General features: G+C 41.5%; 1 protein-coding gene across 1 annotated transcript in view; it reads right to left on the bottom strand.

The window, feature by feature from the left end:
* Positions 1-437: 437 nt before the first annotated feature.
* The window catches only part of LOC138167733 (vomeronasal type-2 receptor 26-like), a 29,393-nt gene continuing 11,406 nt past the window's right edge, over positions 438-18,424 (bottom strand). The window contains exons 3-6 of the mRNA XM_069096695.1: positions 14,965-15,765; positions 7,329-7,556; positions 4,919-5,042; positions 438-1,408 (exon numbers count right to left, since the gene is read on the bottom strand). Coding sequence (XP_068952796.1) covers positions 438-1,408; positions 4,919-5,042; positions 7,329-7,556; positions 14,965-15,765 — 2,124 coding nt within the window. The remainder of the gene's footprint in view (positions 1,409-4,918; positions 5,043-7,328; positions 7,557-14,964; positions 15,766-18,424) is intronic.

Below are 18,424 nucleotides of genomic sequence, written 5' to 3'. Positions count from 1 at the left end.
ATTAATAAATATTTGAGGCTTTTCAAGCTACCTGATGATCTCCAGGGATGTTCCCCTCCTCTCCCTGGCTAATGCTACTTTGGCCACCACTCTCATCCCAATTTCTACTCTCACCTGCACTGGCAGATTAGTTTGCCAGAAGTCAGCTAACTATTTCCTCCTTTAGGATTCTAGGGCTAATCCCAAAGATTTGAAATTTCTTGTAGGACAGCTCAGGAGTCCCAATTATGTATAATCCCCAGTGTTAATTAACCAATGGAATTTTATTAGCATTTAAAAATTGGAAGATATAGCAAGAAGAGTAATTACAAAGACAATTGTCCAATATTGTGGCACACACTGTCTCTATGTACATGTATGATCCCTATGGAGAGTGGGCTCAAACTTAAGTAATATCAGCAAGATGGCTAAACATAGGTATCCCACACTAGTGTGAGTTAATATTTAAACTTTTTATGGCTCTGGCAGGAATTATGAGGCAATGTCCTAGAATAATTCCTGGCTTTTGAATCCACTTTTTTCTTTATTCTTTCCTGGGTGTTCCTTTCTGGCCTCAGCAGGATCACATAGCACTTGGGAATAAAGATGCAGCCCAGTAACCCAGCACTGGAGGCCAGGATGGAGAAGATTTCTACAACAACCATGGCCTTGCCCTTGGTGCTCTGGTATGTGGGGATGAAGGAGACCCACACACTGCAGAACACCAGCATGCTGAAAGTGATGAACTTGGCTTCATTGAAGGCGTCAGGCAGGTTCCTGGCCAGGAAAGCCACAGTGAAGCTTCCCAGGGCTAGGAAGCCCATGTAACCCAGGACACAGTAGAAGGCAATATCAGAGCCCTCGTTGCATTGAATGATGATGTGACCAGGTTCAGAGTGTGGGTCAATGTCTGGGAAGGGGGGAGAAGTTCCCAGCCAGATGCCGCAGAGAATCACTTGAATGCCAGAGCAGATGAGGACAATGGAGTTGGACACCCTGGATTGCACCCACATCCTGCCTCTACTCCCTGGTCTTGTTACCCTGAAGGCCAGAACCACCATGATGGTTTTTGCCAAAATAGAGGACACGGCCACAGTGAAGACAACTCCAAAGATGGTCTGTCTGAGGAGGCAGGTGGCTGCAGTGGGACGGCCAATGAAGAGCAAGGAGCAGAGGAAGCAGAAGGTGAGGGAGATGAGGAGAGTGTAGCTGAGAGTCTGGTTATTGGCCTTGACAATGGGAGTGTCCTGAAACTTCACAAAAACCCAGAGAAGCACGGCTGTCAGGAGAGAGAAGGCCACAGCTGTCAATGCCAGAGTCATCCCCAAAGGCTCTGTAAGATCCAGAAAGGTCACAAGCTTGGGGAGGCAGAGATCTCTGTCCTTGTTTGGATGCTCATCTTCTGGGCAGTTCTCACAGTGGTCCCCATCTGAGGAAGACAGAAATCCAGTCAGATCCCATCTTGCACAGGAGGATGTACACCTAGCGCCCTCCTCTCTGAGAGTACCTTCGCTTTGCTCTATGTATGCGCTATAGCTCTTTGCTATTCACATGTCATGTTTCCTACTGGAAGGTGAACTCCTTGTATGCAGGTGCTGCTTTTGCCCTTCTGTGTAACCCCAGCCCTTAGCACTGCACCTAGCACATAGTAGGTGCTTAACAAACCTTGCTGCCTCTTGCCTGGTGAAAAGGATGACCTCTAAATCAGTTAATATTGATTACTCTGATTTATCTTAGTAGGATTAAGTTTCTCTTCCTTAAGAAGGACTAACTAATAGCTAACTGCAAAAAGCTCCAGGGATATTCCCCTTGGTCTGACTTGCCATAGATTTACTGAATAGATAAACTGGTTAGATTTGGCAGCAGATCAGTTAGGGTATGAAATCTGTCTTTGTAGGAATAAAATAACCATAGAGTTAAATTAGACAATATAGGACTCTTTCCTAAAGTTTATGTTCCCCTTTCTGGGGGCTGGAAGATGAAGGGGTGTTGGCGGGTCTGAACTGTAACCTACTAACTAGAATTTCCTCTTTTTAGTAAGCTATATAGACTCATGATACACACCCTGGAAGAGATCACTAAAATGTACACCCAAAAAAAGTTCCCAGAATGATAGGCTTACATTATAATCCAATAAAATACTAAAACAAACAGTTATCCCAACCTGGAAATGTCCCCAAAGGCCCCAGACATGCCCAGCAACTGAATATTGCAAATCCCTCTATCTCCCTGTTCCCATAATACTTCCAAGGTCCGGTAAATCCCATGAATAACCTTTAGATTCATTAATATGCATTAGTCTCTTGAATATAGTTGCTTTTTTTCTATTGTTAAAATAAACACTGCAAAGCTGTCATTTGTCACTAATTGCTGAGGGATTAGTTATTGACCTTGATTTATTGGCAATTGACAACCTTGGTATTAAGTCAATATGACTAGAAGTTTTCTGCTTCACACTTTTCCTTTAGATTCTGATGAACAATGATCTGTAAATAGTGCAACCCATCTTTTCTAGTGGTAACTTGTATTATGATTCTCATAATTCTCCCCCATGATTCTCCCCAAATCCCAGCAAAATAAGGAAGGTGCTCTAGAAGCAGCTTATGCTGGGTAGACTTCAGGAGCTCCTCTGTTTCATGGGATTCAATGTAGTATAATACTTTTAGATGCTTAATTAACATAAAAATGGAAATAACCCTAGTGCTAATCCCTAAGGGACCCCAACATGAATTCAGTCATCTACATGCAAAGAAAAGCCTATTTAAGCCTTTATTTTTTATTCTTGTGCAATTCAGCTCTTTTCATAACCAAACATATCATTATTATCAGAAATGAGACTCACTAGTTGGGCATTTGGGTTTTTTTTTTTTGTTTTGTTTCTTTAAATAAGACTGTGATTTCACCAGTATAGAAAACTTTTCTCAGGTCTTCACCCTGGCTTTTGCAGGCAGCAAGGAATCAGGAAAACCTGAGTTCAAATGTGACCTTGGACCTTTACTAGCTGAGTGTCCCTAAGCAAGTCACTTAACCTCTGTTGGTGTCGGTTTGCCCAAGCATAAAATGAAGATCATACCATTTATCATCTAGGGGAGTTGTGAGGATCAAATAAGATAATATTTGCAAAGTCCTTTGGGATCTTTAAAGAATTATATAAATGGCAGTTCTTATTTACCAATGCAGGCAGAACTGTCTTTCCTACAAAGTACAGTCTTAGAGCAAGTGACCCTTAAAGTGGGGTCCACTCATTCCCCAAGCATGTTTGTGGGAGGATTTCAGAGAGTCAATAAATTTGGATGCCAAAGAGACGCCATAAATTTTACTAATTCTACCTGAAATTTACTATTTTTCAGTTTTAATTTTTAAAAACGTAATATCTGAGAAAGGGTTCATAATCCTCACAGATTGTCATGACACAAAGAAGATTTAAGAATTCCTGCCTTAGAAAATTGCATGAGGTACCAAGGGATAAATGTCTTGCCCTAGCTCTTTGGGAACAAGCCTTGACTCCAGGGTTTCCGTGGGCCAAGGCCAGCTCCCTTTCTGCCACCCTTCTCTGGGCCCAGGACTATGATGGTCATCTTTGAGGTGCGTTTTTCCCCTTCACAGTTTATGTTGTTATGTGTTATTCGATTTCTCTGACTTGTTATGTGAAGCAAGTAATAAGGTTTCATAGAAAGAGGACTAGACCCACAGTCAGGAGGCAGGGTGCAGCCCACATCAGATCTGGAAGTCATGTCCTCTTGATGGGTTTAGTAAATAAAGTGAGACATCGGATAAAGGTCATGACCAAGATCCCTTCCACCCATGAGATTTAATAATTAGCCCTCCAGCTGGTCTCCTGGGGTTGACATGTTTCAGCAACCCTGGTTCCAGTCAGCAGGGGTTCTTTGGAAACCAAACCAATGCCTTTCAAAAAAGAAGACTTTCAAGCATTGGAGCTTTCACTGCTCTTACCAGTGAAAGTTGAAAGGGGAACAACCTAGTCCATTAAAAGGCAGTCTCTGCACTGTCCTTCATTCTATATTTTCACTCACAACCTGCCTGACTAGACCTCTCTCCCAAACTCCTCCTGTTACGATTGTTTTCGCACCAGGTTCCAATCTTTATCTTAAATCACCCCCTTTCCAAATCACTCCCCAACCTCAGACTCCCAGACAGAACTCACCTCCTCTTGATCCCAGCACCAACTTCAGCCTTTCTACCAAACTTGAGCCCCTTTCCCTACCATGGTCAAACTTGTCTCCTGCATTCTCTAGACAGAAGAAACCTAGCATTCTGTGCCCACTCTCAGCTCCATCTCATCACATATACCCATCTGCAGACATGTCTAGATGCCAGCCACCTTCATTCAGGGATATGATGGCAAATTTCTAACAACTGGCTTTTGGGAGAAAAAAATGTATGCACGACCCATTTGTAAGTTTCAAGCACAATATTGTCATTTTCCATATCTTTTTCTTAAATCTAATCAACAAACAATTCCAACCCTAATTTGTAGCATTGGCTGATTTCTTCTGCGTAAATGCTCCCAGTGAAAATTTAGCATTTACCTATCAGAGGTGGGTGTGAGATGACTGCAGCACAGCCCTATGCCCTTCTCATGATGCACAGCCACAGAATGAGGCCAGTGGTTCATGATTCACAAGGGGATAAGGGGAAGCATCTATCTGGGAGAAATACAGGGATGCATCGATAGATATAGATGTGTATTGCCTATACAGAATTATACATAGGAAATATTTACATGTCTGTACCATTTTCTGGCTTATTATTACTATTTCCAGCTATGTGTTTTTATCTCAAATATTTGTCCAACTGTCTCTGGTGGTTCATATCCTGTTACTCAGACAGTGATGTTACTGTGCGTTGTATATGATGCCAGGAGCCACACTGTTCTGTGCCAGAAAGCTCCCAAGGGAAGTCCCCTGCATATACTTGCCAATTTGATTGGAAATCTCCCCCTCTGGGCACTGGGAACAGGTGAAGCAGCAGACAGGCTCCCCCTCCTTTGTTGTCTTCCTATATCCAGGGTGACAGCTGTCACTGCACACAGATTGGGGGACCTGAGTCATTAACAAGAGAGTGGAAGGTTCACCATTAACTTGAGAGATCTTTATGGTGGATGGTGTAGGCCAAGAAAGTGTATCCTCTAAAACAGCTGTTATCTTTGCACTTGGCTCATACACTTGGGCATCACTAATGGAATGTTCAAGAGATATCCTTTCTAGTCCTACCTCTGTCAGCAGTTGTGGTATTTGGAATGAAAATTGAAAGCTTTGAGCTGGCTGATTTTAGGACATGTATTCTGTACCACTAGAAACGCCATGGATCACTTTAATAGTAATAAGCCAAGCTGCTCAAGGAAAGGCTACATTTAATCTTTTAGTGGGAGTGAATTGACTGGCCCATCATAGGGACCTCAAAATGAGGCCAGTCTCATCAGAGGAAAAGTAGTGTGCTCTGCCGACCCTGTGGAGGAGCCTGGCTTACTTGCTTCCACAAAGGGGTGACGTTGTGTAATGAAAGAGTTCTGTTACCCATTGCATGCATCTCTGACTTTCCGACTATTTGCAGTCCCCTAGTTACTTGAAAAAGAAGTGCTATTGGCTTGGCTGCTGAGCCAGAATTGAGAACACATTCAAAAGGCGGTAACTGGCATAGCCTTTTTCTCTTTTCTGAGTGACAGACATACTTGAGAGTGTGTAAAGGCCTCTGGCCCTTCCCACTGAAAGCCAACATGTGGTCAGTGACCACAGGCCTCTGTGGTTTGACTCTCGGTGTTTGCTCTATATTGTCAGCTTCACAAGGTTGGGAAGGTGAGTCCTCATAAATTCAGTGATGAGAGTCTAGATCAGAATTTTCTACCAGTCATGAAGCCAACACAGCCCTGAGGAGTAAGACCCAAGTCCAACCATAGCGGAGACAATTTGCCCAGTAGTGATGCTGGATTTGGAAATCTAATTGGTGGAGTAAATCCTTATTGAAACTATTTTAAATCTTGGTCCTTTATAACAAGCTAGCATAAGGAAGAATGTGTCCCAAAGCATTGGGTAGGGAGGAATGTTTGTACATTTATTTTTGCTATATCTTCTCAGCAAATATCCCTTTGCAAAAGCTAATTTACTTTGATCATTCAAAAAATACTATAGCACTGATCCCTGGCAACTTATATCGGGGAAAACATACCAAAATTAGAATTTGAAGCAAGTGTTAGTGAAGACATCACCATGACCCCTCAGGGTTACCCCTGGACCCCCAATGGGGAGATTGTAGCCCTGCATTAGAAACACTAACTCATCAGTGTGAGAATGAGTTGGATGAGAATCTTCAGAGCTTAATAAGAGCTAGGGTGCCATGGAAACAGTTTACTAGAGGACATCTAGGTAATTAGCCAATTTGGAAAAATGTAGATCATACGAATTTTCCTTTCCATAGAAAGAAAAAAATGACCATTGGATGAATGAAAATTTATTTTAACTCAATTGAACTGAGTAGAAGCTTCACTACAATTCAGGAAGATGCAGGAAGTTGGATGAGAACATTTGCTTTGGGATCAGAGGGCCTGGGACCAATCAAAAGTTTTCTGGACCTCAGTTTCCTTATCTGTCAAATAAAGAAATACACAAAGTAGTCTTTAAAGTCTTTTCCTGCTCTGTCTCCTATGATGCCATTGCAGTGTTTTGAGAGGAATAATTATTAGTAACCAGTGAATTGGGGAGATTCAGATTTTCCCCCTTTTTTCTATTCTCATTTCAAGCCTTCAGTCTCTGAAGGTTGAGCTAAACTTCTCATCTGATCTCACCTAGTCTTACAAGGAATCTCTAATTTAAGGTGAAATTCCCTTCTGTTCAGGCTTGAGTGGGGCATAAATTCCTTGAATAGATTGCTCAAGACTGGGGGGAACTCAGTAGTGGAAGCTATAATCAAAGTCCAGATCCAGCCCTTTATTGTAATATTAATTCTCTCATTAACTGTTAGCCAATCAGAGTTGATTTATATCGTTTTGAATACTCCTCTTCCAGTAGAGCATAAAAATTGTGAGCCTGCTACCATGATTATCTTTGATCTAAGAGAGACAGCCAAATGATGATCCTATTATTAAAATGCTGGCATTATTGATAAACTGGTTAAATTACCCAGAAATTATGTCCCTTGAACCTTTCTAAACACCATAGTTTGGAAACACCTGCATTGTGGGTTATTTTTCCCTCTTTGTCCAAAAGTTTGCTTCAAAGGAAAAAGGAAAAAAAAGAAGCTGGGAGAGATTTTTCTGTGCATAAATATGGCAAGTAGAATGAGACTTACTCTCGTGACTAAACATGTAAATTAACATGCAAATAACCTCTGACCTTGGAATCTAGCCATCCCCAGTCAATGGCTTCCTCACATATAGTGAAGTCTTGACCAGGCAGAGCATTCGGGATGAAGTGGCCCACCTTCAGCAGGAATTCAGTATCATTAAGGTAGACCGCATAGTTCCTAATGTCATATTGAGCCTCAGAGCTCCTTTTCTCATCCATAAATACCTGGTCACCAGCACTGTTGTTAAAGTGAATGTGCTTCAGAAAGGAGTGGAGCTGAAAGGGGAGAGAAATCTCTGTTATTTCTTGGTGTCTTTAGGCCAGGGCACTCCCAGAAGTAACACCTGTGTGCTATTCCAGAGATGCTGGGGCTGGTGAAATTGAGGTTTCTGTCCCTGTTTGGAGCAATGATAGATGTGAGTTGGAATTCACACAAGTGTCACACACTTATTAGCTCTGTGTCCTTGGGCAAGTTACTTATTCTCTCTCAGCCTTACAAGTTTGTAAGTCTTCTCTGTAAAATGGGTAATAACACCTAACAAGATAGTCTTTTTTTATTCATGCATAAATTGGATTTAAGTGAGGCAGAGTTGCATGCAGTTGTTAGCCCAGCTCTCTCCTCCTGAGTCATCACAGTCCAGTGGCAGGAGAGAATCAAAACCACTGCTGACAGCTCAAGATGCACTGGATGACTTTGGCATCAGCTCAAACTGCTCGATAGGCTGTGCTTCACTCACCTTCATGGCCATTGGAACCAATTGTTCTCATCCACCCATTTCACCAAGTCTTCACATACTTGGGGTGGACACCCCCCTAACTCACCAATAGGTTTGAGACCCCTTGATTACCCTCAACCTGGTTTAGCCCATCTGCTGAAATGGTTTACTGGGGTGTGGTCACTGCACATGCTATGTCTTGGAGCCACAGGTGAGAGTTGGGTGGAAAAGGTGGACACCAAAGGTAAAAGTAGCCCTGGAAATGGCCCAGCAGCCATCATACCAGAGGTACTAATCTTTTCTGAACACACCCAGATCTAAAAGTGCTACAAAAATTGATAGCTATTATTCTTGGAATCATTATATTTTCTTATTGCCCATGAAATCTAAAAGGGGACAACATAATTATAAAAAGAACTGTTCTTTGTAGAGAAATGTATGTGCAGAGAAAGGGGGCACATTAGCACATGCTACAGTCTTGGTGGTATCTGGCTCAGATTTGAAATACACCTTTGAAAAGGATACTTTACTCAAAAGAAATAAGGTAGAACATCAATTTGGCAAGCATTTATGAACTGTCAAGTTGAACGGCAAGTTGCATTAGATCCTGATACCTTTCTCCTAGGTCTCAGCATAAACAGAATTTGAGAGTTCGAAGGTCTCTGATCAACAACGAGCCAATACAAATTCTATTGGCTGCCCCATAATGACCAAACTTTTCATCTTAAACTTTCTTCTTTTTCAGTCATTTCCTCCTCAAGCCTTCACTGAGACATAGCTCCATCCTGAAAACACTGCTTCCTTTCTTACCCTTTTCAATTTTGGCTGCATTTTCTTCCAGATTTCCTGATTCTGATCATGGTAGAGGAGTCAGAATACTCGTTGAACCCCCCTGCCACTTTCAGATTCTCCCTCAGCAACTCCTGCTTTTACCTTCACAATATCCACATTTATCACCCAATCTAAATCTGATTGGTTACATCTCTTGACTCCTAGAACATTCTCTTTTCTTCCTCAGGAAAGAGTTCAGTTCTCACAGTCTTTCTCTCTTCTGCTTCTCTTTTTCATACCAGAGGTACTTCAATATGCATATTAGTGGTCTCTTTTATCCCTTAATGTCCCTATTCCATAATCTATTCAATTTACATTGTCTCCTCCTCCACTACACACAATGTCATGACCCTTGATCTTGTCATTAATCACAAGTGCTACATTAGCATGTTCTTCAACTACAACTTTCCTTTATCTAACCCCAAACCTTTATCTTTCTATCTTTCTCAGTGTCTTATGACTCCCAGTCCTGTTCTTCATCCTCATTATAACCCATATTCTCTCGAACCCTCATTCCTCTCCCAAGCTTCTGCTGGCTACATCCTTCACCCAAAATCAGGTTTAAAGTCAGGTATACTGTTGGGATTTACTGAGGGATATGGTTACCAGCTTCAACCTATACTAAACCATTGAGCTATTTGGAACTGTGAGACTTGGAAGTCTAGCATGAGAAAGAAAGGAGTGCAGATCTCAAGAGGTGAGCTGCAAAGCATTGGCAGGACAGGAGCATGCAGCATAAGAATAAAGAGAAACTAAGATCAGGTAGAGAAGGGAGAAGTAGAGGAAGGTCATCTCGGAAGACTCTGGTTGACCTTACTATATACGTATACTTAGTTGTATTAACCTTTTCTAGGCCTAGGAAAAGTTCCAAGAAAAAGTCTGCTCTTTCCCAAATTTTCTTCCTAGAGCCCATCTATCAACAGGCACACTTTGTTACTTCTTTACCCAAAAGTTTCTGGTAACTTGAATTTTGTTTGGTCAGCTAGGCCAGGGATTGGCTAGAAATAGATATAAATGTAAGTTATGTACATGAACTCAACTTCTGCCCAAATGCTAAGACTTCTCCCAACCAGGTCCTCAGAGTGACTGCCTGTGATAGTAATGGCAATTAAAGATTCCCCTGTATTGGCTTGGTTTTCAAATTGATTGTGTTAAAACCCAGAGCTTGTTAATCCCACCTGTGGGATGGACTTGTTGATGTGAAAAGAAAGTCCTGAACTGGGAGGAGCTGGTGACGTAGATTTGGAGAGAGACAAGTGAGAGGAAGAAGAACTTTTTGGAAGCAGCACCCACGTGGAGGCAGAGAGAGAGACTGAGAAGGATTGCTGGGGCGACTTTGAATCGCCCTGGACTTTTGAGACCTGCCCCCTGAGCTGCCAAGGACTGGGGAGACAAGGCTTAGCAAGGCCACAAGATACATTGCCAGTCCCTTCATTAATTCATCCTCTGTCTATAGAACAGTCATAGAACCCCTGAAAACATTAGCAAAACCCTCTCCCAGGATTTCTGTAAACATACAACAAGAAAATCCTTCTTCAGGGCTTCTGAACCAACAGAAAGGTTCCCAGACCCCTGCAACAACAGCACTGCCCTTCACCAGTGGACAGTATTCACTCCGTCTGCAGGACAGTCTCCAGACCCCTGCAACAACAGCACTGTCCTTCACCAGTGGACAGTAGTCACTCTGTCTGCAGAACAGTCTCCAGATCCCTGCAACAACAGCACTGTCCTTCACCAGTGGACAGTATTCACTCTCTGTCTGCAGGACAGTCTCCGGGCTTCTTATCCAACAACCAGGTTCCAGGACTTCTTCAACAGGACAGTCTTTCACCAGTGGACAAATCTGGCAAAACAACATCAAAACAGACAGACAAAGTACCAGCAAAACAGCCATGTCTCCCCAGTCCTTGGCAGCTCAGGGGGCAGGTCTCAAAAGTCCAGGGCAATTCAAAGTGGCCCCAGCAATCCTTCTCAGTCTCTCTCTCTGCCTCCACGTGGGTGCTGCTTCCAAAAAGTTCTTCTTCCTCTCACTTGTCTCTCTCCAAATCTACGTCACCAGCTCCTCCCAGTTCAGGACTTTCTTTTCACATCAACAAGTCCATCCCACAGGTGGGATTAACAAGCTCTGGGTTTTAACACAATCATTTTGAAAACCAAGCCAATACAGGGGAATCTTTAATTGCCATTACTATCACACTGCCATTGTTCTCTGAAGCTGAAGTTTAATAAAAACTCCCTAGAGCAACAGAGAAGTGAACCATGTGCTAAGGTAAGCTATTATAGTGCTCCTATAATATACATAGCATAAAACAAGCTATTATGAGGATCTATTTGTATTGTGTACTTTATTTTTATGATGTATATATATGAGAAGATTAAGATTGATCCTGCATCATTTATTTATTGATCCAATTTCCAATTAATTTATTTTATCCTGTAACTGTTTTTGTTCTGTAACTGCTTACATCATGGTTCTTTGTCTTTGAACTTAGTCAGAGTTCAGAGTTCATCTGGCCTGTGATGAATTAAGTTCAAAAGTCTAGCCTTCTTGCCTCAAGGAATTTAACAAACCTCAGGGACTTAGTGTAAAAGCAAGGGAGTTGAACCTGATATCTTTGTACCACCAAGCAATCCTTCAAGGATGTCTGGATTGATGAACAAATGTCTGGGCCACTATCTCATACCTGCATGAACACAATGAGCATTTCTTAGTCTCATGGGAAGAGGCCAGATGCTGCTAGTCCCCATTACCAAACTTCCAGCCAATCAGAATATTCCATACATCTCATCTATGAATAATGTAAAGTCATCTAGCTGTTCTTTGTTGAGCACTTCCCAAAACCTATATAATAGGAGCTGCCCTCTTTTTTGGACCCTTTGGCATAAACGGAAGCAATCCATTGACTAAGTTAGTGACCAGCAGCATGCCTCTGCTAATAAATACTGGATTATTCAGAGATTTGCCTCAGTGCACTGTTTTGTTAAAATCCAAATGCTACATATATTAATTTATATACGTGTTTGTTTCTCCATTAGAAGCTAAGTTCCTTGAAGGCAAGGACTCTTTATTTCCTCTCTTTACATTCCCTTGTACTGAACACAGTGCCTGAAATGTCTAATAAATACAAGTGGACTGAATGATTTTAAAGTAAGGTTTGTCTGATTCTTTGTACTTATATCCTCAGTGTCTATTCCAAAGCCCAGCACAAAAAAAGACACTCAAATTAAATCATTAGAATGTGAGACTTTGAGTATTTTCATTTGCATATAAAAGGCCAAGTAAAGAAAACCAACTTGCCACTACAGTATAAATTGACTCTTTCACGTTGCCCAACTGCTCAATCACATAGACCAACAGCAGCACTTCTAGAATTTTTTAAAAACTGGGCAACTCTGAGGTTGTAGATTATTGGGCAGATTGTCATTGTCTGGTTATGGCCTCACCTGCAGAGATGAGAATTTAGGAAATTCATTGGATGGCCATTTTCAGTAAGGGTGAGAGCTCTCGCTCAGCCATGCTGTTGGAACAGTCAAAGTGCTGGGAGGTTATGTCTAAGAGTGGCAGTCTCCAGGGTACAGAAGACTTCCACCAGGCTAAGGCCAGGGGTCTTTTCTCTTTGGGAAAGAGCCCAGCAGTTCCCCAGCAAAGGAGAGCAACTGAACCTGGAGACAGGGGTGGTGAAAAACATAGCTGTCATCAAGGAGCAAGCCCAAGAGAGGCCAACAAGCCTCAAGAGGTAGCCAATGGAACCACCATATTTGATGAGAAGCAGCAAGCACAGTCTGTTAGTTGATCAACTCATTCATAAAATATGCCATGGAGCTTTGTGAGGCCTCTGTGAGGAAAGAACATCAATTTCTGAATAGAAGCATGGCCTGACACACATGTTTGCCACATCATCATTGCCCTTTGAGTCTGGGTCCACCATGTCCATAGACATAATGTCTATTTCATCCTGCTATACCAAGTGTTCCGGGAGGCAGTTTGAATATCACCCTGTAGAGGGAGTCTGGAAGGTGGGGTGCTTGGGGGGAATCATGTGGAGTTTAATGTGGATATAGGAAGTCCCATTCAAAATGTACAATGGCCAGCTGAAGATACAAAATTGGAAACCAACAAAGATGAGGGAATGACTTCTCAGTCATGTGTTTTATTTAATTTTGACCTGTAAGTGATTGTGTTCTGTAAGCATAATCTGCATTCTGTGTAAGAAATCTAAAGCCTCTTCTCTGGCTCATGCATACAAAAGTTTGGTCTCCTCTTTCCTAAAGTTAGAAACAAAAGACTAAATCTTTCCCACAATCACTGTTAAAGAAAGAAAGTAAAGAAAAATTCTATTGTAAATACTCTCATAAAACATTCCCTCCACATTTTCTGAAAGATGTGTATCCTTGAGAAGCTGAACTAACTGACCTTATTCCGTCTTTTAAAAAGAGGGTCTGAACCAAAGCCCCAGGAACCAATTTGTCTACATGCCTGGGTACCTAGCAGTGACCTCAGCACAAAACTGGGGCCCATAGACTCACAAAAGCATTCATTAGACATAGAGAGGTTATCTGCATTCCATGTGTGGGCTATGAGCACTTTCTTTTATTTAATCAGTTATGATGCCCCAACCCATGATGTTGCCAATCCCATAAACAATTTTTGTTCTGTTTTTTGTTCTGAATTTTTTTCTGATTTGTTTCTGGTTTTTGTTCTGTTCTTTGTTCCATGAAGGTAAAAATGAGTTGGATCTTCATGTTGGGGTCCTTTGGCCAGAGGCAGTACCATTCAACCTGTCCTTTGTTTAGGTTTGGTGCCCTAGGAATAAGTGATTATCTTGCTAAGATAATTGTCTCGGTTGACCTTTTTGTTAAATTTCACATGCAGCAGGAAAGTTAGGGCTGGAGAAGAAGACTCAAGAATCATCATCATATACATGATAGCTAAATTCATGGGAGCTTTTGAGCTCACCAAGTGAAGTTATAGAAAAGAAGAGAGAAAAACTAAGGAGAGAATCCTGAGGGCCACCCAATGTTAGCATGATGGATTCAAGATCCAAAAAAGGCTCTAGAAGGTTAGACGTTGGGTCAAATAGTAAAGCAACAGTAAAGCATTGATTAAGCACTCACCACTTTCCAGACATTGTGCTAACTGTGGAATTACATACAAAGGCGAGGACAGTTCCTCCCCTTAAGGAACTCTCAGTGTTGGGAGGGACAACATGCAAATAATTATATGCCCCCAAAAAAGTATATAAAAGGGAAAATTGAGGTAATCAGTAGAGGAAAGTCAGTAGTTTTAAGAGGGACAAGGAAAGGCTTCTCAGAGAAAGTGCAATCTTAGTCTGGACTTGAAGGAAGCCAAGGAAGACAGCAGATGGAAAGGAGGAGGGAGAGAATTTCAGGCATGTCAGACAGAGAAAATGTCTGCAGCAGAGAGACGAAGTGTTTTGTGGATAAACTGTAAGAAAGCCAGTGTCACTGGGTCTCAGAGTACATGATAGTGGGGTTTCAGATTTAAGAAGACTGGAAAATGATGGGGTGAGTCAGATGGTGAAGGAATTTGAATGCAAAAAATTTCAATTTGATCCCAGAGAAGAAAAGGACACATTGGGTTTAGGGTCAATAAACTGAAAATGTAATAGAGATATAAAGTAATTTTTTTTTGCTTTTGGAGGGGGGAGGCAGGGCAATTGAGGTTAAGTGACTCACCCAAGGTCACAAAGCTAGTAAGTATGACAAGTTTTGGATTTGAACACAGGTCCTCCTGACTTCAGGGCTGGTGCTTTCTTCACTGCACCATCTAGCCGCCCCTTAAAAAGTAAATTATTTTATAGGTTAAAAAGTCATCTTCACAAGGAATTTTAAGCAGCTAAGTAATGGTCCATGTGAAATACCCAGAGTTTTAGTTGATTAAAACTTACTGTATGTTTGAGTGTGACCAGAAATTCCCCAAAAGCTGAAAGTAACAGGTGAATCAAGAGAGATATAATTTCCAAAACATGAGTTTTGTGATAACTTTACTGTATCCTACCCTGTGCAGATCACTTGTAAATTTGAGAGATTCTGTGAGAGAAAGCCTTGTTGTGAATTCTATGGTCAAAATATCAAGAATCAGCAATGGACAGGACCAATTCTTAAGGGAGCCTTACCTGCCAAGGATGAGGCACCCAGCTTTCTCCACCCTCAGAGGCAGTCTCTGATTTCTTCAGAAGCATTCCATGAAGGGCCCAGGCCACAGCATACACGGCATTGTAGATGGTGTAACTGAGGCCAGACATACTCATGTCAAAAAGGAATATAGGCAAAGCCTCCAAGGTAACATTTGGTGCACACTGATCTAGCTTCAGCTTTTCATGTTTTTCCTGGCACCAGGATGTTGACAACCAGAAGTCCTTAAGTACAATATCTTCTGGGTCTTTATTAGGATTCACTGTCCTGAGAAAAGACTTAAAACCAGGAACTTCACTGGTCATATATGTAAAGGTGAGAGCTCCATTGAAACTGTAACTATCAACATATTTGAGTCTCATGGTGATGTCCCAGTAAGAAGTGACGATCCACAACTTACATGCTGGCAAAATGAGAACTTGTGAATATCTCAGAACCATTAATGAGTCTGTGTCACCATGAATCACGACTACCTTGGCCGAAGATCCCATGATCCTGGACATGAAATTTACCTCTGATTCTTCATGATGTCTCTCACTGACAGGGATCTTCTCTGTGAAGGCTGCACAGACATCACGCTTTGCCATCTCCCCTGTCACTTCCTGAAGGAATTCCTCACCCCTGAGATCATCTGTGGTCACCAGACCTACCCAGGTCCATTTAAAATGTACCAGTAACTGGACCACACCACGTACTAAGGAGGAGTCCTTGGGAGCCATCTGGTAGAGAGAAGGAAACTGAGCCTTGTCACTCAGAATGGGATCAAAAGGGCCAAAGATAAGCTGAATAATAGGAAAACATGTGAAATTACAAACTCATCAAGGCATTCTTTTAAAGGGAGTGTAAATCCTGTGGATTTCAGAATATACTCCCTTTTACAGGGGAATTTTAACCAACCCAAATCTCCACTTTTTACCAACCCAAATCCCTCTAATTTAGCCAGTTCCTTGATAAAGAATTCTCTGATTCTTCAGTTATCACTGCTTCAGCTAGAGGGTCTTCTCCTTCCATCCCAAATATACTAGGACATATTTATTCTTGGCCCAGAATTGAGTGTTGTGCTTAGACTGTTGTGTTTTGATCATGGTGGCAGCATTATTTTTTTTTAAACAGAAGTATGTGACCTTGGGCAAGTCATTTAACCCCAATTGCCTTGCCAGAAAGAAACCAGAAACATTTAAATTGTGTATGTGTATTGCATGTGTTTAATGATAACACCAATATATCTTTAATAACACCAATACCTTTTTATATTAAAAAAAAGTTGTGTTTAAAATCAACTGAATAGCTTTTTCTTTGACAGGAATATGTATTTTTGCTTTGAATATGCATTTTGTTCAAAGACACTTGAAAATAATAATTAATAGACATTTTAAAGTTTTGTGGTACAAACAAATGCTGTCATTTTATGCTTCAAACATCATTTAATAGATTTGTCTGTAATTTTCAACTATTAAGTAAGTTGATGGAGACAGGCATGACTCAGTGTACAGTTATTAAATCTCATAATCAGTTCAACAATTACATGTTACCAAGTTATGTGCAATTACATGGATTTTAAAAAGCATGAGAAATGAAGTTATCACCATAGGAGTACTGGCCATGCCAACCATATTCCTTCATTGCCACTTGATGGGGTTACAATTTTGACCACAGTGAATGCTAAAGAGAGCAAAATCAGACTCCATCACGTAATCACTAGATCACACATTGAATCACAGATGTGTAGCACCCCCTCAGGGAACACTTCTCCCACTGCCACTGCAAAGGGTCACTGCTACTAGTTGCTCTCTCAGCTGCCAAGAAGGACAGGCAGTTAGAGGGGTTATGGAAGTGTCTAGTATTTTAGTCACAGATGGCAAATGATACTTCCCATTGATTATCAGCTAGACATGCAAGCTCAAAAGAAATGCAAGATGTGCAGATTTAGAGAATTTGCCGCACATGTTGTACTTGACCGAGGGTAGAACATTCTGAATTCCTATTGGTCTGAATAGCCACAGTGGGACACATTGAAGCTTGACTCCACCATAATGGACGTCATTTTGGTCCTCTTTGAAAACAAAGCGCAACAAGCCACCACCAACCGACTAATGAGTTAGGCTTAACGAGCTTTCAGAATGCGCATTTACTAAGCAGGAATAGCAAAGAGAGTTGCTACAAAACCTTCCCTCCTAATCACGAGCACACCCTTCACTTACACCACAAGGTCCCTGAAGATAGTTGACACACTGAGAGAACATGTGGTGAAGGATGCGCTCACGTCTGGCTCCTGAAGGTCCTTTTCTCCCTTCTAGTGTCCTTGAGAAGTTCCTCTCCAGCATGGCTCTCTGCTGGGAGCCAAGAATTGGACTCCTCAAGCTTCTTTTCTTTGTGTGTCTCCACCTCCCATTACATGATGTCTGCTACTGCTTGCCAGAGACTGCTATTGTCTCCAATGTGCATTGCTGCTAGCCATGATGGAAACTCCAGATCTTCCGACCTTTCAAAGTTTATAAGATCACTAAAGGGCAATTGTGTCTCGGGAGGCCCTGGATTCAAAGGACACTTGACTGTACAGCTCTTGGAACTCACAGTTCTGCCTCGACTTGTTATGTAATACACAAAACCAGAGGTGTGTCTTACTTTTTTTCAAATGCATTTTATGTGCTCACATCAAATGACCACCAGTCCCTATTATATTAATAGATTAGTGCTTTCTCTACATTTGCTTTGCTGTTGATAGATTTAGACACTGAGTATATAATAATTTGAACTGGCAGAGAGTTTGTGAATATCCCAAGATGAATGTAATTTTTAGGATAAAACAAGATTCAATAAAAATGTCATGTTAAAATAATCCTCAAATGAGACTGTCAGATAATGGGAAAGCAGTAGATAGAATTTACCCATATTTGAGCAAATCCTTTGTCAAAATCTCAGTGTATAGTCTCATAAATCCAAAACTACAAGGGATAAGAGAGGGCATTCAGTTCCATCACCTTGCTTCAAAGGGAAGAAATCAAGGGTTCAGAGAGGCTCTGACTTGTCCCAAATCCAAAGTCAGGTAATAGATGGAAGAGATTTGTACCCAGTCCTCTAAATCCAGAGTAAATATTCTTTACACCATACTAAGTTACTCAGTGCTATTCCTATGAGAAATATGGAAAAATGTAGGATAGTCAACACTACAATTAAAATTGGGAAATAGTTTTATATCTAAACCCAGAGCATAGTCATCAATGGGACAAGGTCACCTTGGAAAGGAGACACCAAAAGAATCCTCTTTGTCCTGGGGCATTTTACCCCATTTCCACTGATTTGGGTAAAGCCAAATGACTGTGCACTTATTAAATTGGCAAATAACAGAAAGCTGGGAATGGTAGCCCCAATGTGGGTGGCAGAGTGAGAAGGCTCAAAAAAGGACTTACATGGCTAGGACTTTTGACTAAATCTAATCAA

The sequence above is a fragment of the Petaurus breviceps genome, unplaced genomic scaffold (assembly GCF_028583685.1).
Source record: "Petaurus breviceps papuanus isolate PSGF00001 unplaced genomic scaffold, PetGlider_PUasm1.0 287, whole genome shotgun sequence".
Lineage (NCBI taxonomy): Eukaryota > Metazoa > Chordata > Mammalia > Diprotodontia > Petauridae > Petaurus > Petaurus breviceps.
Note: the sequence above shows the minus strand (reverse complement) of the source record. Positions and strands in the feature narration are given on the sequence as shown.